Here is a 25,976-nt window from a genome sequence, read left to right on the forward strand (position 1 = left end):
CCAGATTATGTACTTATGTCACAATTTTGGATAATTTTTTTGTTAGCAAAATTATGAAGAATATTTTTGAGAAATTTTCAGAGAAAAGTGAAATGGGTTTAGAGAATTGTGGGCGATTTATTTGGACAGAAAGAAGAAACCTCTTTACCACTTTTTTAAGAATAAGCTTGGTTATAGCTAAGCTATAGTCTTTTGGAAATACCTTGACCTCCTCATTATTATACTCTTTAGATTATAAAAAAAAAATTAAAATCAGTCTACAGTTGACATAGTAAACATACATAAGTAAATAATAAACATTAGAACTTAGAATGTCCTCTTTTTTTAATTTGGTTAATAATGTTCACAAAAGAAAATCGTTGAATTTATTTGGACCTTTTTAGCACTCTAACAAATAGTTTTTTCCGTGTCTTTATAGTACATATCATTTGTAGTTTATTCTTTTAAGTAACAGTAAAAAATAACAATAATAAATATTGGCCAAACTTTTGTATGACACTCGATGATTGTTTACTTTAATGTGATGTCATTAATGTCATATTGCTCAAAGTTACGTTTCTACAGTTTAATCTCATTTTCTTTTTTATTTACTATTTTTTTAAGAAATTTTTATATAAACGTAACTACTTTTTTAAAGTTCTATAAACATCAATAAAGTATTTTTTTAATATCTACAAATAATTAAAAAATTGACACAATTCTATTTTTTTATAATTTATTTAAGTTATGGATATATAACGTATACATCATAATCTAAAATTTAAGCATTCATATATGTGGTACTTAAAAATGGGTTCCGTTAATTAACATACTGTATAAATATAATAAAATATTAAGATGAAAATAAAACAAAAGAACGAGACGGTAAAATAAACTACAAGTAGAAATGAAAGGAAGGCATTTTTTGTATTTTCTTACCGTTATTTATTTTGAGGTATATAACAAAACAAGTCGAAAAGCAATACAAATTTGTAATTAGGTAAAATTATATCGATTCGAAAAAAATATTTGATATTTGGGTAAAATTCAAAGATCGCATCTGGTAACCCTGATTGAGTCTACCTGCGTTTGAGCACTCGCTGTTTATCGTTCTCTTGCTTCTATCTTATTAATTCATTAATCTGCTATTGCAGCATTGTAAACGCTCGTGCTTTCAAGTTATTTATGTCTATAAATTTATTTTAACAATTAATTTAATCAATTTTATTTTTAATAAATTGTTTATATTTGTATAAACTCTATATTTTTTTATTTGTAACATAATGTTGAAAGGTGGCGTATAATTGTTAAAATAACGGGTACTTGTTACAATACCTGTCTGCGCATTTATTTGTGCAGCTCACGAGTACCTATTGCCGCTTCTCATCTATTTTAGTGACTTATAAGGTATGATATTTTATTATTTTGGTAATTTTATCATCTTTTACTTCTATTTTACTTTAAAAGTTAAAAGCTAAAGTCACGGCAATATATAATATTTAAATGTATTTAACATGAAACATTTAAAAATGCTAATTTCTAATGATGATTATTATATTGTCAAGTCTTAACTGTTGTTCTATTAACAGTTAACACAACCGTCTTTTTTTGTTACGTGGGTAAACTTATACGTAGAATGCGGTAACGTTCCCCGGATTAGACTTTGACACCTCTTATTTCTGTGTGCGTGTGCTCTTGCGAACGCGTATTTATATCCTGTTTAATGCGAATGTATTCGTGTATACAACGATTTCTCCTAGTGCTTACTGCCTCTACTCAATGTTAAAAAAGTGAAATTTATTTTTAAACTTTATCAATATTTTGTTTTATATCAGAAATTTAGAATTGCTCATTTCTGGTACGTATTTAGTAAATCTAAACTGTTAACAGACTAACATAAATCTGTCTAGAAAGAGAAATGTCTAACTACCTACAATATCAAGTAATAACAAGCATAGGTACATCCATAAAACACTAGAAAGTTGTAGTAACATTCTCCATAATTATAAAGGCTGGATAAATATTTTTTAGATTAACTAGAATTTTATTGTAACTAAGAACTAGTTTGTCGAATATTGTTCTTAACTAAAATGTAACTAAAGATATTTTTTATTGATGTAAACTTAAATTTGAGCATTTTTGCATAATAGCTTTTTAACATTTTACTGCCCAATTTAAAAAACAATTTCGACAAAAGTTTCTTAGTAACTGAAAAATTGTTATAGTAAATTATAAAAATCAACAATAACCTTCATATCTGTATTTCATATTATTGTATATGTGCTCACTAATTATGACTACAATACACACAACACACTTAGTTATTATGTATGCAAAGACATTGAACAAAAAACTTATCAATTAATCGTAGATGACATTGTTTTAATTGAGTTGTTACATATTTTGCTTATATTTTGTGCTGTCATGGCTGGCCTTAGAATAATATTTAAATTAGATAATCATGTATGATGATGATTATTATTATTAGTGATTATTTCTTAGCACAATATATAGTGCAAAATTTTTTCCTATAGATTTGCTATAAATATTTTTCAATAGAAGCAAATCACTTTAATATTTATTAACATTAAAATGTTTCCTTCGAGCCATCTTCATCTTTGGACATACAATTTGTCTTTAAGGCAGTTTTGTGTAATTACATATCATAATTATGTCTTGCAAATATCTTTGGGTGATTTTCGAGTCTTATTCAGCATATTTATGTCGTTTTTTGTAAAATATTCCAAAACATAATTTCTTCAATCAACCACTAATAAAAAAAATTTTAATCAACTATGTGGTTTTTTATTTATTACAAAATTTCTATACATAATATTTACTTTGCCTTATATTTTTTACTTAAAGTTTACTTTGTGTGTGCTAAAAAAAATATTATAATTTTCTTATGCTCTGGCATTATGCTTTGTTCTATTAGTTACCTTTTACCAGCATACTGGTTTTTGGGGCTTTGAAAGTTCATTGTATCCTTACTCTGTCACTACACTTTATATCATCATATCGTCATAGCAGCCATTAAGTGTTTACATTCCCCATAACTTTGTCAGTCGTTGCCATACTTGGCATGTGGATTGTCAACCACAGTTAGGCTTTGGTGATATTTTAAGAGGGATGCTGCTGCCCATCCCTCAACCATTAAGTTTACTAAGTTCCCATGTGAAAGGATGGGGTGCATTCTATGCTGGTATGACATGGTGCATGACAACACTACATGATTAATCATGAAAATTGACAGATAATGTAGACTATGATATGAATTCCCATAAGCTTATTATAATATCAAATAGTTCATACTATAATTAAATCTTAAAAACATAAACTCTTCTACTCTTGTTAAAAAATACAATTGAATATAATACCTATTTATTTAATAGAAGTTACTCTCAATAATTTTTTATTAAACTTATGTAAGTTTGGGTAATTTATGATAATGATTCTGGTCTTTTATACTTTTGAATGTATGTATGTACATTTACTTATTGTATTTTAAATGCTGTTGGAAGAGTATTGCTATGTAATTTGATATTACTTAAACATTTTGTTATAGTGTGACTGCAAAGCGATTTGTCATTTCAAAAAAGCTCACAGTTCACATTGAAAAATGTAGTACTATTGTAACAGACAACTGTAGCCCTATCAATTAGGATATAATATATCCTAGGTTTTAAATCAGAATGTAGTCTTCAGTGGCATTTACAATGCTTTTTATAATTAATTCCCAATATCAATTCCTATTTGGTTAAATTTAGGAGTAGAATTCTTCTAAATTGGCTCAAGTATTCTGGATTGCAACCCGAGATATTTGTTATCTGATTTCAGATAACACAGGCTACTCTAATTCGATAATTGGGCGATGGCGAATTCGTCAGGCACTTATCTATCGCCTATCCCTGTACTAAATTTCATTCAGATATATTCAAGCGTATAAACATGATTTTAGCATACTTTGAAGCAATTTCGTTTTGAACAAAGTTGCTGAAATGATAATGATGATAATTAAAATTATCAGTAACTGCGTTTTTATGTATCCCACATAAGATATGGGAGCACATACACATCTAAAATCTCTTTTTATTCCCTGATTTGATCTTATTAACACCTTTTTGAAATATACGAAATATAAATAAACCTTGAAGGTTAAATGTTCAAAATTTCGTGATTCTAGTGACTCTGCTGTGCTTTAGTCCTCCTTTTATATAGACTAGTCGTTTCTCTTGGCTTCAGCTGCACCTAACTCATTACATTAGCCTTATGACTATATAAAAGAAGCCCTTTTTATTACTTATTTAGTTTGTACCTATATTATATGTCTGTGTAAAGTTATATATAGTACTAGTCAATAATTTCGGCTGTGAATAAATTAGTGTTGTGTAATAACTATCCTGTGTTGTATAAATAAGGAGGCCTTTTACACAATTTTTTTCTGCTTGCCCTGTAGAGGGAATGGGACGAATAGACAGAGTAGTAATAAAGGTAATATGACAAACAACAACTTACATTATATTTTATTGCCATGCCTTTTTACGTTAAATTAATAAAGTGTTTTATCTTCATTATCCAATCATACATATAAAATACCAACTATAATTAATTCGCTTTAATTATATAAATGCCCTTGTATAGTTACAAATTACTAGCAAAGATACATTGTCAACTTTTAGGACAAGCAGAAACACGTCAAATTCTAGGGTTCAAACAAACTTCTCGCTCGCAATGTATTTTTAATTGTTACTACAATGAGCAAAAATAAAAATAGATTTTGCATTGCAGGTGCGATAATTCATAATGGCGGAAGCGCATTCAGCAGTGGCGTTTTCATTTGCAATTACGCACGATGGTTGGGATGTAAACTTTGACCGTGAGGTCCTTTACTTAGTATGGGAATCTGGCGTCAGGTCCTGGAAGAAACGTCTCGTAAGATTTAGGGTAAGTAACTTTTTTCTATCTGAGCAATGTTGATGTTGTAAATCTCTTTCTTGGATCTAATCCGGCAGTGTTATAAAATTACTGCTCAAAAGTTATAACAAGAAAATCTTAAATGAAATAGTAGTTATCTCTAATAGAACTTTTCTATAGGTAAATTAATATTTAAAATTGGTTAATTAGTTTTAAAATAAAAGAAAAGGATTTTCATATAGCAGCCATCAACTTTCGTTCCCTTAGAACCCCAGAAAAGCTACAGGAACTAGAACTGGTAATAGAAGAGATAAAATTGGATTTTATTGGCATCAGTGAAATGAGAAGATTTGGAGAAAGTATAAAGAAATATAAAAATTATATATTATACTATAAAGGAGAGACACCTAGGCTGTATAGAGTTGGTTTCCTTGGTTGGGTTGGATTACAAGAAATTTTATAAACAATATCGAAGACTTACCCATAAATGGAGAAACGGAAAAAAAAAATGGTGTATTATCCAAGCGTATTCGCCAACGGAATCGGAAAAAAAAGGAACATATAATAAAAATCGAAAAATTCTATGAAGATTTACAAAATACAATTGAAAGAGCATATAAAAACGTCATTTTAATAGGCAAATCGGAACACAATAGAGAAGAAAATACCATAGGAAGACATGGGTTTGGCACGAGAAGCAAAAATGGCCATGGATTTCGCCCAATGGACTTTATAAGAACGAAATAGACTATATTATGTCCAACAATAAACAAGTTTTCGAGGATATATCTATTATACGCAATCTAAACTTTAATACAGACCACAGAACGATTCGGGCTACATTGGCAGGAATACGTCCCAAGAAAACAAGATGATTTCACATTAGGTATTTAATACATAGGCGACCCGGAACAATTGCTTAAACAACCTCCAAAAATCTCTAGACGACAATGAACTTATGGGAAAAGAAGGTACATCAATACAAGAAAAATATAATAAATTATTAAACCAACTAAAATTCATAACTAGAAAAACAAACACAATTAGTAAGGAAAAAGTCTCATTTGTCATAAAACCATTACTACAGTAACGAAAGGAAATCTTATCAAAAAAAAAAAAAAAAAACAGATAACCACCAAAAAATAACAGTAATAAGTAAAATGATTAGTCATCGAATTAGGAAAGAAATTAAAACAAAACAGTTAAATATGATAAAAAATTATATAGTCATATCAGTTATATCATATATATATATGATGATATAACTGAATAAATCAGGTCGATTACTTAGCTCATTGTAGTAAATTCGCAACATCACGATGGTCTCGAGAGGAAATCACATGTAGGTTCACTCGATACTGATTACTAATGTCGCTACTATTTTCCAATGCCACGATATATTCTAATGTATATGAACAAGTTGGTAACGATTACCATTATTAACTTACTCACATTAGTCTTATATATTTCTCCGTCTGAGAGTACAGTCGTGAGTATATTTTATATCGAATCGCGTTAAAAGTAGTCGACTAATTTTCTTTATTATTTCACAGAACAGTGTACACAATGGAGTATATCCTGGACATTTGCAATCCCTTTATGTGTTATGGACATTATTGGTTGCTGCTCATTTCGGTGGCATCAATATACCATTCAACTTAGTAAATAAAGCTTCAATAATCCTACCCGGGTATGTACAGTTTGATAGTAATTATATGTGCCTAATGAGCAATATCATTATCCATCAAGTAGATTCATAGCGACAATGTTCTAATGCGCTTTTTCGCTTATCATAACTGGTAATGTTATGTATATCACTAAGCATAGCAAACAAGCTGATAGTATACCTGATGAAAAGTGGAAACAATCTTCGGATATTACTGAAGATTAAAGTTGTCTCTTATATCAACATATCCCTGCCACGGCTCCTTCAAAAATTAATTAAAATCAGGAATATGTATTGCTATAGACGTATTAAATAGAGATACTTATTATGTACATGTATAAAATTATATGAATACACCATAAAAACATCGCGTGGCTACATCCATCGATCTATTTACATACATTACTACCTAACTTAGAAGTTTATTTTAAAATTATCATATATATTTTTATAAATAAGTGCAGGCTTTCAAATATTTTTAGTTTATACATGGTTTTGTTTTAGCGACTCAACTATGTGGCAAATCATTGCTTGCTTATTAGCAGCTCTCACAATGTGGCTTTCTGTTATATTCTTTATGCGGTATCTTCTCAAACTGCTGCTGATATACAAGGTAATGTATTAACTGCTACAAGTTTTTATCATCAATCAGTTACAATCTATCAATATCTACACGCTAGGATAGTTAGACGTAGGCTAGTACAAAGCTGATGTTATTTTTTTTTTCTAACATGATTTTTACATGCCAGTTATATAGAGCAAATGCGCTAACAAATTCCTGAGTCCCTCTTCAGGAATACAACTGTAATAACCACATTCAAATTAATTGTATTTAGTATTTGCGGAAGAAACATAAAAAAAAAACCAGACAAACACAAAATTTCTAAAGACTAATATTGTAACGTCTCTTAGTCTCATTAAGACCCCTGTTTACAATTTTATTATATTAGTAATATTTTTTTTATACAACTTAGAATGGCAAACAAGCTGACGGCCCACCTGATGTAAAGTGGTAACCGTTGTCTATAGACATGAGCAGTACCATGGACATAACAAAGTATACTGTTTCGCCCATGATACGCCCCATGCGTTGCCATTCCTGAGAAAGGAAGTCCTTTTATTAATATTCATTAAACGTTGCAAGAAGTAAAAAAAAATACATTCTAAGCTGACGCTGTGTCAGCATAATACCATTTCATCACATTGTCGAATAATTGAAAAAATATTGAATGATTAAAACAAACAGTAAGATAGTGTTCGTCATTTACGGAAAAGTGGTATGTAAATTCTATAATGGTGACAGCGTTATCTCTCTAGGTTTCATTTTCGGCGCACTTGCAATATATCTACTTTTACTTTTTATTATAATATCACTCTATTATAATAAAACCTTTTTAGGGTTGGATGTATGAATCCAGATCACCTGGTGCTAAAATATCTAGAAAAACACTGCTGTGGATAGCTGTTGTAAAGGTGCTCTCAGGGTGGAATAAACCAAAACTGTACAGTTTTCAAGGATCACTGCCAAGGCTTCCCTTACCTTCCGTTCGAGATACCATGAAACGGGTGAGGAACTCAGGATTAACATAAAGCACTCAGTAAAATAAATTAATTAGATTTTATTTCAAAATAAATTTACATTATCGAAGGATGACACGAATTTTAAAATATTACAAAATGTATTTATAACTCAATCGTGCTTAAATGATTGAAAAGATTTGTAACAATTATCAAACGATTAGCATTCGTAATATGAAATTGAACAAATTTCTCCATGATACATAATCATAGTACATACCTTTGGAAAAATGCTGTTTATAGTAAGAAATAGGGATTATTTTAATTTTCAATCAACTTTAAACAGAAGGAGGTTTTTGTTACCTCCTAACTCCATCAATTGTAAATCAATTTGGAAAATCCTTTTTTTTTTTTAAATATATTTACAGAATGGTCCCATAGAAATTTTATCAAAATCGATTCCGTAGTAGTAATAGTAGTTTTTAGATCAAAATAACTTTGTTAGTTTTGTCCCAATTGAAATAGGTTTTTTTTTTCTTCGGATACAATCTTTAATTATATTTTGATAGCCAAATCTTTTTATTTATTTTGCAGACAACTGATTAAATAATTTTAATTTTTGATAATTTCAATATTGTGTAGTCAAGTGTTATGAAGTTGATATAAATAGATAGGTACATGATTGTACTTCGATTAAGAGTCCAAGATAACTATTGTTTTGCAAGATTTGGTCATAACTTAGTGGCGGGGAGCATTTACACACCGAACTCTTAAATATAACTATAAGACAGCTTACACTCGCATATTATTTTTCTATTTACATATTTCGACAATATCATTTGAGAAAAGTTTGTTCACTTTCATGGGGAGTTACGATTTAGTATACGTTATCTTTTATAACTAAACCTATACACAGTTATATCAGCTAAACTTTTTTTTTCCAGTATCTTATTAGCGTTCGCCCATTATTAGATGACGAAAACTTTCAGAGAGTTGAAAAACTAGCAAAAGAATTTCAAGAAACAATAGCTGTTAAGCTCCAGCGATACCTTATTTTGAAGTCATGGTAAGTTTTTACGTTATCTTTACACAAAATGTTATAACATTTTTAATTTTTTTATATATAGTAGAGAATAAAAATAATAATATATCTATTATCTATTGCATAGACTTGTATGAAAAATAATAGTTCCATAAAATATTATCATAATATTATATATAGTTAATTTCTGTTACAAATAAAACAAAAGAAATATTATATTTAAATTCATATTGCTTCATTTATTAGATGTGCTGGCTACCTTGTTGTCAGTATTAAGTACATTGTAACAAAATATCCAGTGTACAAGTAAAAATCATATACTAAATTTTAGGTGGTCCAGCAACTACGTGTCTGATTGGTGGGAGGAATATGTGTACCTACGTGGTCGATCACCTCTAATGGTAAATTCAAACTTCTATGGGATTGATGCTATCCTATTAAGACCAACTAAGATACAGGCAGCGCGCGCAGGCGTCGTCATTCATCTTTGTCTTAAGTTTAGAAGGCTTATTGATAGACAAGAATTGGAACCGGTACGTATAATGCTTGTATTGTACAAACACGTGATAATGTCTTAATAAATATGAATATTGACGTTTAGCATTTATTCTGTCTAGCCGTACGATTACTATTATCAATATGTTACTAATTATACAACAGATTATGAATGTAATTAATAATGTAATTATAAATTGTAATACCATATATTCTATATTAAACACACGATAAGGAAGTTCTTTATTTGTCCTTATTTTGATTGCGATAGAGATATAAATTTAATAATCAATATCAATGATAACAATACACACCCTCTTTAATTATTCTTTCAATAGATAATGCTACAAGGTATGGTGCCACTATGTTCGTGGCAATATGAGAGATTGTTCAACACGGTCCGTGTGCCTGGAATTGAAACAGATAAAATAGTGCATTATGAGGACTCATCACACATTACTGTATACCACAAGGGGAGATATTTCAAGGTCATTGTGTACTCCAGAGGACGTTTGCTGCAACCCGCAGAAATACAAGTGTAAGTTTTAATTATTACATTAAACTAACTGTGTTATGGATGATACACATGATTTTTGAAGTGAACTCTTAAACAGGGCCCTCCAACTAACAAATATCTCTATATTCTACGCTACTAACTAGTCTGGCCATAAAGACTGTTACATAAATAATTTAATTTTTTTCAACTTTTTATTAATTTGAATTTGGAACATGTTTATTATTTTATAAAATTCTTTCGATTCCGCGCCATTTTACATATTTTTCGTGTTGATTATCAAATTACAAAATGGAATGGGGTGTTAAAGAAAATAGAATTGCAGTGATCACCTTGAACAAAATGAGTATGAAGCCGTCGGTCATATTCCAGACACTTCAAAAACTTGGTATCAGTCGCAGTATGTTCGTGTATCGTAGAACAGATACAACAACACTTCCTCTGTCGAAGACCAGAAAAGATCGGGGCGGCCGCGTGCTGTTAGAATTACAAAGGCTGTTAATGCTGTTAAAACCAGAATAGTCGAAACTCCATTAGGAAGCAAAAAATCTTATCGCAAGAAATGAAGATTCCCGCTAGGATTCTGTCGCGTATTATGAAACAAGACCTGAAGCTCGGTGCTTATCGTCGATATACAGGACATACCCTAAATCAATCTTTACAATTCAAGAGAGACTTTCTGTCTCAATACGTAGGTGAAATATCCTCTCTACCGATGAAAAATTTTCACGATTGAAGAACATACAGAATATAAAGAAAATGATAAAATGTACGCTCAGAATTCTAAAGAAGCTGCTCAAGTGATCGGAAAGGTACAATGTGATCATCATCCTATATCAGTGATGGTTTGGTGGGCCGTGTCTTATCAAAAAGTCATAGAACTACATTTTTGTTAAAAAGGAGTGAAAACTTCAGCCAAAATGTGTCAAGATACAGTCTTGGATCGTGTTGTGAAACCTCTCAGCAATACATTTTTTAAAAATAGATCGTGGACTTTTCAACAGGTCTCTGCACCTGGTCACAAGGCACAAACTACCCAAGCCTGGCTTGAAACCAACGTTCCAGACTTTGTAAGAACTGAAGATTGGCCCTCATCTAGCACAGACCTCAACCCTTTAGATTTCAAATTATGGTCAGTTTTAGAGTGTTGATTGGTGTCGTGAAATGCATGAAAGATTTAACAGAGGTGACTCAAATTCTGTGTTTGACATAGTTATGGGAGATGAAAGCTGGATTTACTGTTATGATCCCGAAACTAAAAGACAGTCAGCTCAGTGGATGTTTCCTTCCGCGGAGTTGCCAACTAAAGTGAAGAGAGGTCGAAGCGTGGGAAAAAAGATGGTGGCCTCGTTCTTTGGAAGGACAGGTCATTACGCAACAATTGTTTTAGAGGATCGAAAAACAGTTACTGCAGAGTGGTACAGTAACAATTGTTTGCCAGTTGTTTTGGAAAAAGTACGTGAGAAACGACCTCGCAGCAGGATCCGCCTTCACCACGACAATGCTTCGTCGCACACCGCCAGACAAACAATCGATTATTTGGCGACCTCAGATGTAGAACTACTAGGTCATCTGCCTTATAGCCCTGATCTCGCACCTTGCAATTTTTATTTATTCCGAAAAATTAAAGAAAAACTTCGAGGAAAACGTTTTATGGAAGCCGAGGAAGCTGTTGCTACGTTTCAGAAGGCCGTTGAAGAGATCCCTAAGGACGAGTGGGCAAAGTACTTTTCTCAGTGGTTCTATTGGATGCAGCGATGTATTAACGTGAATGCGCATTATTTTGAAAAGATAAAATAAAGGTAAAAACCTGCAAATTTAATCAGTTTTTAATTTTCTAACGACTTTCAGTTTGACCCTCGTACTAGCAGACTAGTCTGTTGGTAAAATAAATATAAATGAGCATTATCTTACTATTAAATACACTACGTTTACAGACATCGACTTGAAGTCTAGGAGATAAGATAAAAGTAATCTATATGATTACTTATTATAGTATATTTAGCGTTGTCACGTGTATATAGTAATTTCTATTCGCCTATAAATATTAATTGCATTTACACTGAGTAAGCTTAGTATGTGAAACCTATATTTTTATATTATATGCTTTTATATTATGCAAAAACTTTTTTAAATAAGTACACATAAAATATATTTGATACGTCAATAAAATTACGAAAATACAATAGATCTAACTTGCAAGTACATTTTATTACACAAAAAGAAAACTGTATTAATATACCGATGAACAACATCTTGGATGTTTCGAAGACTCACGTGTTTGGAAATGGTGGATAAGTAGATATATAATTTAATTGCATTACACAAATAACAACAGATATAGTTAGAGATACACAAAACGAGATTTTTCTTTTCGTGCATGTGTGCATAGTAACACAAAATGGTCACAACTCAGTTTATTGCTTTGCCCTCAAAATACATTTATTTCAGTGCTGAATCGTATCTCTTTAAAAGTAGATTTTTTTATTGTAAAGAAAAACAGCTCAGTAGTAGTCATAAAAATTGGCATGAGACCAACACGGAAGTAGACCCAAAATATATTGGAAAAATAACTATCAAAAGCAGTCGCGTAACATAGTCACAAAAAATTACAGATGGATTGTTAACCTCCTTTTGGAATACCTATATTATATATATGTTCAACTAACGATACTTTATCAATTATCATAAAAAAATGCGAACAGTTATAAAAATCTTCCAGTACATTTCGTATAATTATCGAAAAATACCACTGATTCCTCCATTTATATACACAAATAGTATGTAATTTGTCCCATGTGATTGTAATATTGATTAGAAATTTTTAAGAACTTTTTTTATGAAATCTACTGTTTCAAGTCTAAAACTGGACTGAACCGACGCTACAGTCACAGACTACACACAATCACAGTTGCATGTAAACATTGTTATAGATGTTTGAGAACGTCATACGGAGGAATAGGGTTTCACTCGAAATTATGATTTGAAAAGAAACTAAGCGCCCAAAAATATATTAATATCTGTTATTGTAACGAAATAATCCAGAAACTTAACCCAGACCTCGTTTTTAATTGAAAGTACGTACCACGCAACGAGCATACGTGCGATGTGCAATTAAGACCGCTACGTTAGTAGAGTGCATTTATTAATTACGAATAGCAATCCAATTGAGTCCCTAAGGTCACTTTAAATGATGTCTAATTTACATACAATGCCGTAGTTATGTAATAAATATTATATCAGTCTACATATTATTTAAAGTCGTTCGTTTTCTTTTTGTAGTGTTACAATTAAATATTTTACAATCTTATTGCACTAATATTATAAATGTGAAAGTTTATAAAGATATATGTTTGGTAATTTGTTACACAATCATGCTTAAATGGCTGAATTAATTTAAATTAATTTTTATACGTGGATAGGTTATATCCAAACTTCTAAGTGAAGCAGCTAGTCATTACTATTTACTTAATTATAAATTTAAAAGTCAATGTTATTGGCTATTTTACTTCTTGGCATTTTAAAAGTTCAACCGATGGTCACTAAATTTGATGTGCATATTGTATTTGGTATTGAGAAGGGCATAGACTTTATCACTGTCTACCGATATACACCAGTCACGCTTTGTTCTACTTTATTATTATTTATATCTAGACAATGGACTACTCTAGCCAGTAATATGGAAATGTAATGAAATTCATTTTTATCCCACAGACAAATTCAACAAATCCTAGATGACGACTCACCACCCGCGGTGGGTGAAGAGAGACTAGCTGCGTTGACCGCGGGAGAGCGTACCCACTGGGCTCATATCAGGCAGACGATGTTCAATAGAGGACACAATAGAACTTCCCTGCATTGTATAGAACGTGCTGCATTTAACGTATGCCTGGGTATGTAAATCACACAGCCTCATAGTTCACAAATATTTTTCATTATCTTTAAAAGTTATTTGGTAATAAATCTCAGATGCATACGTCTCTTGCTTTATTTTCAGTTTTTATGTATTTATATAAAATTGAAATTTTCATTTTTTCCGTTATAGATAGATAAATACTCTTTATTGTTTCCTCCAAAAGATTACAATAGTAAACTTACATTGTATTTAAAAAAGATTAACGAGTGAAAGTTTTGTATTTAGGAACTATTATTAATGCTGACTTTTGCTACTTGATAGCAAATAGCATGTCAGATAAAAGTGCATTTAAGTCAACTGGCGATTAGGAAGCAATCGTGCTATGTAACACCATTTTTTTGTCAATTAGTAATGAATTGCGCAATGATTGCTGCCACAGGGAATCAACCTTCTGGTATCCTTTTACTTTCACAATCATATTTCTTCATCCTCTGATGGACCATTATTTCCAAATATGGGAATCATGAAACATGCCCATGGCATTTGTATCTGTTTATATAGATAAGAGATTAAAGTACAATATTAAAGTTAAATTACATTAATTATATTTAGGACACTTTTTTACAATAGTTCTAAATATTTATACATTAGTTATTTCATGAAAAAATATGTTGTTGTTGTTTTTATTTTGTATTGATCTTTCATGCGTAATGTTATTGATAGTCCGCTAAGTAATATATAATTTGACATCCCATTATCATTAGTTATTAGAAGAATGCCTCGGCCTTGACTATAATTAATTTATCTATCTTCTAGTCAGGTTCCGGCCCTGACCCCATATTGTTTATTTCGGCAACGAGGATCAAGTTCCAATGTCCCCTATTCTTACACTATATTTGACCCTTCTCTTTTTAATTTATACACCAACACTTGCAAATCTTATCACCAATACTAATGTGGTAATTGTGTCGTAAAAAAAAAAGAAATCGGTTCTTTAATGTAATTATAGAATTTTATAACACATGATAATATAGTTCTAAATACTCGGTCAGTAGCTTGATTTTCACAAGTGAAATCACATAGGTCGTCAGATGATGATGTCTGTGATGTTCATTGTCTTCATGTCTTTAACCGACGGTTATCACTTTCCATTAAGTGAATCTTTGTAGCTTGTTTGGTATTCCAAGTTGCATGATGAAACTAAGTGAACTTTTTATTCAAATATAATATAACCGAAGAGTTGCTAAGTGGAAAACTCATGAATAGCTGAACCGTTTCTATACATTTTTAAAATCTAAAAACTATTTCAAACATAATTATGTTACTAATATTACGAATATACAATATATATAGGCCCATTGAGGTTTACTAAATCAGCGGACGCAACAATAAATCCAATTTGTCATTTTGTGTTACAGATGACCAAGAGTATGGTTATGATGAGAATGATCCACCCTCATTGGACAGGTATGGGCGTATATTGCTACACGGAAAAGGCCACGATCGTTGGTTTGACAAATCTTTCAACTTATGCTTCAGTAAAACTGGCTTTGTGAGTATTTCATATTATTCTTTTCAATTACAATACTTATTCCTAAAACTAAACTCGTGTAATAGCGGAAAAATGTAAATCCATCGTTCTTTGTACTTTGTTGTATTTTTATACGACTTCTCCAACAAGTGGTTGTTCCCAATCGGTCAATATTTTTTGTGTAATTAAATCTTAAATTATGAATATAACCAGGTGTTTTACATGGATTCTTTTTTTTATCTTTTCAGGTCGGCTTCAATTCAGAACATACATGGTAAGCACACATATTATAATATTTTATGTTTATTATTGAGAGTATATTTATTGTCTAAACTAGAAATAATGATATCTTAGTACGGGGTATAAATATAATGGTCACTCCTTATCATCCCCATGATATTGTAAAAAACTACTAATGCAGCATAGAACTATAAATCAGTGAAAAAGAAGGAAACCTGGATTAAATCTTAGTATAAATAAGATCCCTGGACAACATAACTAAGCTTGGATTGGGACGATTATGATTTAATATTAAACATAAAATATACAATCACTAAACTAAATTTTTTTCTATATTTGATGATATTCAATTTTTTATTTGTAGTCATACGACTGTCAATTTACATAGTTACGTTTATATTTATCCAACTCGACAACTTAATGGACGGCGTAGACGATAGGCACTGCCTCTGACAAAAATTATCTGTACTTGCACAACACGTATGCGTCGTAGTATGCAATTTCAAGATTAAAATTTGAACCGAAGATTATCTCTGGAGATACAAGAGCGTAGTCAGAAATATTGTTGTGCGCAGCCCATAATATTGACATGACCTATGTTGCTTGTTACAGGGCAGATGCACCAGTCATGGGTCATTTATGGGAATATGTTATTTGGTCAGAGCTAGAAATTGGGTGAGTACCTCTGTTTATTGATCATCCTTGAGTTAGTCAAAACAATAATTATCTTTTATTACATACTCGAACGTCATTAACACTGATATATTTTTATCTGTCCAAGACGGAGATAAGGGGTGTTATTTATATGTTTTTAACTCTAAAAGTTCCGTAACGTTTTGTACAAGTTCTGATATCTCGTGTTTTACGTAATTAACACGAACGCCACTGAGAACGCTTCCGTATGATATTTATGTAGCCTAATAATTTATATGAATAAAATTGTCGTCGTCAATAAAATTGAGAAATAGAAATTGAAATATCGGTACATAGAAATGCATAAAGCCTAATTTTAATTGCAATTTTTTTTATTTATTGTTCTGCAATTTTTATACGATATGAAAAGTCAGAAACAAACTGATGTAAATTCATTTTTAGACATAAAAAACATCACAAGGTAGTTACACTGAGCTATCATCTCATAAATCTTAGTCAAATACTTTAGTTTTTTTATAGGAAGCGATCTTAAGACTTATAAGTCCTAAAGGACACTACTTTCACATTTTTTTTTATTAATTACATTTACTAAAAATTGTTTTATTTCTGTAGGTACAAACCGGATGGCAACACTTTCGGTGTAGTAGAAACTCCTCCGCCTACACCGATTCGTCTACAATGGGATCTTTCAAACGAAGATTTGCTGAAGGGTATCGATGTTTCTTACAACGTCGCACAAAAATTGCTCAACGACGTCGACCTTAGAATACTTATGTACACCAAATATGGCAAAGGTAAAATATATAAAATAATATTTTCATAATCAACACAAAATCACCTTCTTTCATGTATGCACATATAGGTCATCAGACATTACTGTTTTTAAATTTAAAACTGTAGGAGTTTCTTGCTGGTACTTCTTAGTAGATAGCAACATTTCAAAGCCAGCAGTAGAATCTTTAAAAAAATAACAATTATAAAGAGCTTGTAAACAAGTTTACTTGAGTAAAGGTTATTTATATGCTATTAAACTCGTAGGTTTCATGAAGAGTTGCAGAGTGTCACCGGACGCCTTTATACAGTTGATCTTGCAACTGTCGTACTACCGAGACGCTGGCCGCTTCTGCCTCACATACGAAGCTTCTATGACGAGGATGTTCCGCGAAGGCCGTACCGAGACAGTCAGACCCTGCACCATTGAGAGCTCTGCCTGGGTGAAAGCCATGTGCGACCCTAACGCATCGGTAAGATATTTTTTATTCTACTCAAATAGACAACTTGCTTGCCACTTTCAAAGTTGTCACCTAACTGATGGACCTATTTATTATCACCATACTATTTTAGTTGTCCACTGCTGAACATAGGCATCCTCCATAAAGAGGGTTTACCAATAGTTGCTATGCTTGGCAGGCGGATTGGCAACGGCAGTTAGACTTTAATGATGTTTTAAGAGGAATGCTGCTGTCCATCACAACATTTGTATGTTTTTCCACAAGTTTATGAGGATAATTTTATGTAATGCAAAAAATACAGAACATATGTTAAATTACTGTTATTAATAATTGTTGTTTCTACGTACTGTCACTGAGAAATAGACATTTTTTTTATTGGATGAAAATGGAATGGCAATCCCGCCTGCGCTAACGGGATACGCTGGCGGGGCACCAGTGAAGGGTGATCGATGAGGATGAAAACAGGCCAGTTAGCCCATCATGATGAATTCATCAGGAATTAATCATGACAGTTTTCAGCGAAAACCGCGAGGAGGTCGATCTGGTCGGGTATATTGCTAGCAATGGGATTGTTAGTCTCCATTACTAACAATCCCTTTCCCTGTAAGAGAAATAGACATTACGGATATGTGTGTTCATCGGTTTTTATAGCACCCTAACGGATGGATCGAGTTTGATGCAAATTTATTTACTTGTGGGAGGGCAAGTACTTGTGATAATGAGATTAACCTCGGAAACTTTTGTTATCAGGTGATATTGTAATGTCATCCACCTAATACGATTAGATTGCAAATCCTCTGCGATTTGTTAATGGATATATTGTACGAATTATTTTGGCATAATAAATTGGGATTTATCAATGTCGCTACAGAGTAAATTAAGCTGATATCAGCTGGAACCGGTTACGATGGAACCTATTAAGCTGGCAACTGACTTGTATTATTTGAATGAAATCGTGAAATTAACATGAATATTTGCACATTTAGTTTTGCGACTCAAGCCAAAAGAATATTAACATAGACCCTATTTTTGATATACGATTATACGAAAATGCTAATTTTAAATAATAAGTATATTACTTACGACGCTTAATTAATTTTTCAATTATTACATATTGAAAATAAACATTATTTACTTTCAAGATCGAGACGAAGGTGAATCTCTTCAGAAAAGCGTGCCAACGACACCAGTTGGGGTACCAAGACGCGATGGCTGGACGCGGTATCGACCGTCACCTGTTCTGTCTCTACGTCGTCTCCAAATATCTGGAACTTGAGTCCCCGTTCCTGCAAGAGGTGTTTAACGAACCATGGCGGCTGTCCACCAGTCAAACACCACACGGTGAGTAATACAGATTTTGCAAGTTTCCTTCCGTTATAAATCCACATATGTAAACAGTCTGCTATTTTTTAAGTTGCTTGCATGTTATTTGGAACTGTAATACATAATGTACATATATATTTTATTGATTTAAAAGGAAGCTGCTCGTCGAGAATGCTCATTAGTTTTGTGGTACTCTGCTGACATACGAATCGTTGTACTAGCCAACTTATCATAATTTACTTGACTATAGTATTACATATACAACTCTCGAGATGCAGTTTCTAATCTATAAAAACTAATAACGAATATATGGAATTACTTAAATTATAGCTAGACTATTGATAGGTGACTGTTGTAGTAAAAGAAACTGAATTATTGACTAGCTTAAATATCACTCTGAACCATCCAAACTATTCTTGAATATTGCTCAGAGGGTCCTCGCGGTTTCTAACTTCCATTAACATAGGATTTTAAAATGGGAACTAGTAGAGAACAAGTGAAAAATTTTGTAAATATTTTATTTGCAAATTGTTTAACGCGAGCAAAGCTGTGTTATTGTCATTATTATTTATAAATTATCTTGTTTATCTAACAGACATATTGAGCAATTGAAAAGCTTAGTTTTGATTTATATACAATATTTACTTATGAATGTAAATTATATACGCAATATTACATTACTCGTAACTAATGAGGACTATGAACACGTCTAATGGAGTAGTTGAGATAAAATTGTTTAACCTCAGACCCATGTCTGAGTACTAGATCTCATTTATTGATTATAATATTTACGAGTATGTTTTGCTAATAAAAATGTCAATTTGAATTATCATGAACAGTGTGATTTCGGTAGAGTTACTGTTCCCCAGCGATCAGATTAAAGAAATTGCTTTTTGCCGTAATTTTCTCAGGTAACTACTGACTTTGATTTCTGTAAATAAAGCATATTAAGATTTTTTCAAGATCGGCAACGCGCACGAGACTACACCCCTAGTGTTGCAAGCGTCCATAGGCTACGATGACCATTTACCATCAGACAGTCTTATATGCTTAATTGCCACCTTTGCCGTGTTAAAAATGTAGTGAATAGTCTCGTTACGATATTTCTTAAGAAAATATTTGTAAAGCAAACATGGTAGATAGATGCCACCAAATATGATTTATTAGCTTTGTTAAATCAAACAACATTACCATCATATGGTGCTTATCTTGATCATTGAATATGTATCGCCTGATTACCAGTGATCCTTTAAAACAATTTTGAAAATGTCGTCTTTTTAGGTCAAACAAGCATGTTGGATCTGAAGAAAAACCCGAACTGCGTAAGCGCAGGTGGTGGCTTTGGCCCAGTCGCTGACGACGGCTATGGAGTATCATATATCATCGCGCGGGAAGACACGATATTCTTCCACGTTTCAAGCAAGAGAAGTTGCCCTATAACGGTAAATATACTAAATATTTAATTAAAATATGTTTAAAGTTACATTTTGTGATTGAAAAAGTGAGCTGTATGCAATTCTGCATTTCTGCTACAATAAAATCACTTCTTTTAACCGTTACACTACATTTCCATTATAAATTCGCAGTAAATTATTTTATTCAATAACTATTAAACTTTATAAATTTGCTGCTACTTGTTTTGGATGGCTTTACTGGTTTTATCGTAAATTTTGTTTTAACTTTTATAGAGCTCATCAAACTTCGTGCAACAAATCGAGAACTCAATGAAAGACGTTCAAGAACTATTTATTGAATACAACAAACTTCAGAATGGTGCTAAATCTTAACGCGCTTTCTAGTTTCTTTTAGATTAATATTATTTTAATTTTGTTGTTGTTGTAATATCTAGTTAATGAAATATTTTTAGTGTAGTATTTGTAGGCATGAATTAACATTTTAAGCGAAAACTCAGTGCGTTCACTCTTACATTTTGTTGCTACAATTATGTTTTATAAATACTATGTATATATAGCTGTTGCAATATTATATATATTATTGCACGGTCAAGCAATACAAATCAATGTCTTTATAAACTCAGAAAAACAGGGTTTCAGTGACTGACGATATCTTTGATTAATGTATTATAGTTATGAATAAGTATATTTTGGTGAGTTTATAATAATCTATACATATGAAGTTTACATTAAAGTAAGCACACGGCAAACTTACTGACGTGCGTGTCGATGCTGTGATAGCAGAGCGTTTTTATACTCATTATATTTAATATGAAATGACAGAAATTCTATACAGAATAAAACAAATGACATAACATTATATACAAATATAACAAATGACAACATTATATACAAATATATCAAATGACGTTAACATTCTATACAAATATATCAAATGACGTTAACATTCTATACAAATATATCAAATGACATAACATTGTATACAAATATATCAAATGACATAACATTCTATACAGAATATATTAAATGTTTTTTCACAGTTCGTAGTCTATTTAACGATTACGTTTGCTTTCCAATTCCTCTATGCTAACCATAGAATATCGATTCTACTCCTCTCACTATCATTATCACTAATCCATGAATATTGCAACTAATTCTATCATATACAGGTATCAATCAAACGTAATCTATAAAATCTCTGTGTAATAAATATCAGATATAATTGAATACGCTTGCCACCGCTTAAATTGAGGAGACTTTAACGTTATCAATATTTTGATAAGTCGATAAAGTAAGTAGGTAATCAATTATTAATTATATACAATTGTAAAATTTCTAGGAGTTCATGACACTATTAAATCTGATGTTAGTAAAATATATTGTGTCGATAGCCAAATATACTCAGTAACTAATGGGCGCCATTTAGTGGAGTGATAAAGTGTAACAATGCTGGCTCTATGCGATTTATCAGTAGCGTAATTGGTTCTCTTGCGATTTTAACCCTGATATTTTTTACAACTGCTGTAGTCTTTACGTTGATAAAATTATCATCTTCATTTCAGCCGTTGATTGTCCACTGCTGAACATAGGCCTTCCCAATGAGGGCGGTTTTGCCGGTAGTTGCCATGGCTGGCAGGCGGGTTGGCAGCTATAGCTAGGTTTTAGTGATGTTTTAAGAGAGACACCGCTGTCCATCCTTCAACTATTAAAGTCCGTTAATCTTCTCTTAGAACACTCACCGGAAACGCCTATTCTATACTGGGACCACATGGTTGATAAAATAGTTTATATTAAAAAAATTACTGTGCCTCTGTGATAGGAGGAGTTTAAAACTCATATTTATACAAACTTATGGACGTAAAAGTGAACGCAAACGTAGAACTGCATTTACTTTGTGGGACAATTTTTGGCTCTAAAAGAGCTTCAGAGAAGCCTACTAGACCTGTTTCAATATCGATTCGGAGTTACTAAATTTGACAAAAAAAAAAACGCGTAGAATAGGGCGCCTGTAATGTGGATCCTTAGTTTTCATGTAGATTCAGAATCCAACGGCACCTTTTTTATTTTATTAGTTTACTTGACAATCAGTTCGTAGATCATTCGAGTTGGCTTGATATTACTCTTGGAATGGTAAAATGGCCCCAAATGGAGTTTGGATTGGTACTCAACGAATTGGTGGCACTGATTTGTAAACTGACAATCATTATACAATACAAAACTGCATGAAACGTATAATTCATAAAAGTACTCAGACGACAAAAAAAAATCTGATTCTTTGCAAGTACAATTTCTCACCTGTACAGACCTACAAAAAGAGAGTCCTAGTTCAAAGATCAGAATTAGATGATCGTCTAAAGCCAGCATACTATTAGTATAATTATTGTACCAATATTATATATATATATATTTCCTACGTGAGAATGAAATAATGTGTCATGTTTTGGGGCCTCTTAGGTTTTAATATAACTAATAGATATGGAATGAGACATCTAGGTGGATCTGTGTTTAGTAATCTGAAAACATTGGACTATATCCCAACGAATTATTTTCGATTTGGGATTTTTCAGCTAATAGAAACTACTATTTTATTTTAATATGTCTTGCATATAAGCTATATAAGATATATTTTACAATCTTGATGTTTTGTAAATAAAGAGAATACTAACAATACTTTTTGCTTTTAAGTGCATTTTAATTATAATAATTACTTAGACTAATAGTTCCATGAGACCATAGATATAACTAGAGCTTTTGGTTGAGGCAGGTCACCAAACATGTTTTGTTATGGACTCAGATATAAACATTTTGTCGTGTCGTAACATCTTAACGTTTCTATGTGTTTGAATTTAAACAGTAGTTATATGTATATACCAATATATGTATATAGAGCCAAATAATGGATCAATATGTACATATTTTTGAACTGTGACTTCGTGTCGTGTGTTTATATCTGCAGTCACCATATGAAATAGATCATCTCGTGATTTGTACCTATGTACATAAAAAAGTATATATAAAAAATATATTTATAAAAAAGTTTACAAATTTTTAGATACTCTTTAAAGTTTTTAGATTTATAATTTTAAGGAACAATTAATAAAATCAAACGTGATATTCAAGATCAACAAATAGCCTCTCATGTTATGAAGAGCCTTTTTGCCGTGCCAACTATTATTTATTTAGTGGCCGTGCCCACCCCGTTGCTATCTTGTTATGCCTATGCTTGGAACTGGTGTTTTTTCTGGAATTTGTATTAAGTACAGCAACAAAATACAGATTAAATATGCAGTTATATTTATTTTAAATCAATACTCTATAACAATTACAATATAAAATTCTGTCCATTATCTTTAGGTATACATATTTTATATAGGGGGTTGATATTGGGTAACTTTATAACTTTGTTTTTAAAATAAATCTGTTGTATTTTTTATTTTAATCTTTTATTCTTTTTATTCATACAATTGTTTTTGTTCAATACAATACAATACAATTCTTTTTATTCATACAACTGTTCAATACTACTTGTGCCTTGTAAACAGTGATTAAGCTCATGGGTCCAAAAGTGTGATTTTTTTATACAATGCAATGTTACCTAGACTGGAACCCTCTATTTACACTAATGCAATAATCAATATTCCGGTAATTGTCTTTATAAAATTTACAAGTTTTTATTAGTCTATTGTAAATAAATATAATTATTCAACTATCATGTATATTATTTAATTATATTGGTCTCCAATAGGTCATATTCCTACAACCAGAGTACGAAACTAGAATGTTGAGCACCAAAAAACTGTTAGCCGACTGTTGACTGAACATAGTTGACAAATTTATTCACATAAGATCAAAAGTTAAGCTGGAAGTCACCCCTAGAGTGTTACTAGGTGATTTCCTATAAAAGTTTGTAATAGACGAAAATTTCACTAAATAGAATAGAAATATTCTTTATACAAATACACTTATTTGCTAGTTCTTTTAAATCATAAAGTTTTATGATTTTACTGCCCTTTGGAATGTCTTTACTGCTGTCTTAGGAGAAACATCCTAAGAAAAACCTACAAGAAAGTCAACAGTTACTATTTTTAAACTATTATATACAAGATAATTGTACATTTGTTATGAGTTATAAAGGAAAAACTGAAGACAGGAGCTCATTCCATAACCTAGATGTATGAAATAGAAATTAACAAGATACATGGACAATAGTAGTATGCCATGCACCCATGAGGATGAAACTATAATTAACATTGAGTTCTATTTATATATACTATTCAATTAAAATAAATGAGCAAACGAGCAAAGATCAATCCCCAAAAACAGCACCTATTCACAAATTCGATGAATAAGCCAGCCATCAACCCCGTCACCACTCAGGATATTTGATACCAGTTTAAATAGTACTTTTTAATAAAATGCTAATTGGCCACCAGTCATCAATGATGATAGGTGAAATGACTTTTTTTAAAACAAACTTTTACGTAAAGTTATAAACCACAGTAAAAACCTTCGATATTGAATCTACGTTTCCTCCTTTTTTGAACAAAATTTGCAACGTTTATAAATATTCTGTACTCCGGGAAAGTGAACACTGAAGAATTTCGTAAGAAACTCCAAAATTGTCGCTCTTTTTATTTTTGAACAAAATTAGCGTGTTTCTTACAGATGAATTTTTTTTTTTAAATATTTTCCATTCCTCATTAGTTTCTCCTAGTAGCAAATTAAACTGCAGAGAGCAAGTAATTAATATATTATATTAAATTCAATGATATAAATACATTTTCGGTATTATCATACTATAAAATTTTACATAAATTCCACACTAAGTTTAAATGTATGGATTTGGTCGGATAACATCATGCCAACGTTTAGCTAAATGATGAAATCGCAAGAGTGCCAACTAACAAAAATAGTGTCAAATGCAATGCAAATGACTGCTATCTAAACTATTCGTACAACAGTTTCAGCTTGGTATTTCATATTTCTTTTTATTTTGATGTGTGACTTAGAACCATAAATAATTAATGTTGACTAATACGAAGTAATTATATTATTATCATAAAAAGATAATGGCACACGTAGGAGTATTATACTTAATCTATGTTTATCACGTATTATATGCCTTTTGACTTATTTATCTGTTTTTTTTTTTTTTTTTTTTTTTTATATTTGTTCTTATTGTTGTATTTATTCTGTAATCTAGGTTTTATTTGATACGATTAGTTAACATGGGTAACTTATTAATTTTTCTTGCGTTAACTTAATAATTCAGGCGCGGTCCACTGCGTTGCTTATTGAATTACATATGCATTGTAACGCATAAGATGATTTGTATCGCTGTACTATTATAGATACTTCCAAATGCCATAAAATGGATGATTTACAAATATTATCCATATTTCTCTAAGCCTATTTCACTTTTCTGATACTGTGCTGTACTGTGCGTCAAGTTATTTTCAATGAGGCGGTTAAAAAGTGAGTTGACACATGTATCGCAGTGAAGTGAGTTGGCACAATTGCGCAGCGTAGAGCCTTGTAACCCATGCCTATATCAGTTTTGCGTTTCCCCGCCGGTGTAAACCGATAGCGCGGGTGGG

The 25,976-nt window shown here is 31.4% G+C and overlaps 1 protein-coding gene and 1 long non-coding RNA gene across 3 annotated transcripts; one reads left to right on the forward strand and one right to left on the reverse strand.

Moving 5' to 3' along the window:
* The first annotated feature begins 1,071 nt into the window (after window positions 1-1,071).
* Window positions 1,072-24,088, forward strand: LOC113519534 (carnitine O-palmitoyltransferase 1, liver isoform). 2 transcript variants are annotated; one of them, XM_026904649.3, is made up of 17 exons: window positions 1,072-1,386; window positions 4,768-4,923; window positions 6,447-6,583; window positions 7,064-7,172; window positions 7,958-8,125; window positions 9,022-9,143; window positions 9,451-9,652; window positions 9,953-10,152; window positions 13,843-14,021; window positions 15,403-15,536; window positions 15,764-15,789; window positions 16,368-16,430; window positions 17,022-17,203; window positions 17,448-17,653; window positions 18,784-18,982; window positions 20,246-20,406; window positions 20,653-24,088. In XM_026904649.3, the coding sequence occupies exons 2-17, from the start codon at window positions 4,783-4,785 to the stop codon at window positions 20,749-20,751; spliced, it is 2,328 nt and encodes a 775-aa protein (XP_026760450.1). In that variant the 5' UTR covers window positions 1,072-1,386; window positions 4,768-4,782; the 3' UTR covers window positions 20,752-24,088. The 2 variants fall into 2 exon arrangements, with proteins under 2 accessions (XP_026760450.1, XP_052752666.1); XM_052896706.1 differs by lacking the exon at window positions 1,072-1,386 and adding an exon at window positions 1,701-1,837.
* Window positions 23,801-25,859, reverse strand: LOC128201079 (uncharacterized). Its single transcript, XR_008253065.1, has 2 exons — window positions 24,887-25,859; window positions 23,801-24,437 (listed from the first exon to the last, which is right to left on the reverse strand). It is a non-coding gene; the product is annotated as an uncharacterized LOC128201079 (long non-coding RNA).
* Window positions 25,860-25,976: the final 117 nt, after the last annotated feature.

Source organism: Galleria mellonella, unplaced genomic scaffold (assembly GCF_026898425.1).
Source record: "Galleria mellonella isolate WM207_F2 unplaced genomic scaffold, CSIRO_AGI_GalMel_v1 utg33, whole genome shotgun sequence".
Lineage (NCBI taxonomy): Eukaryota > Metazoa > Arthropoda > Insecta > Lepidoptera > Pyralidae > Galleria > Galleria mellonella.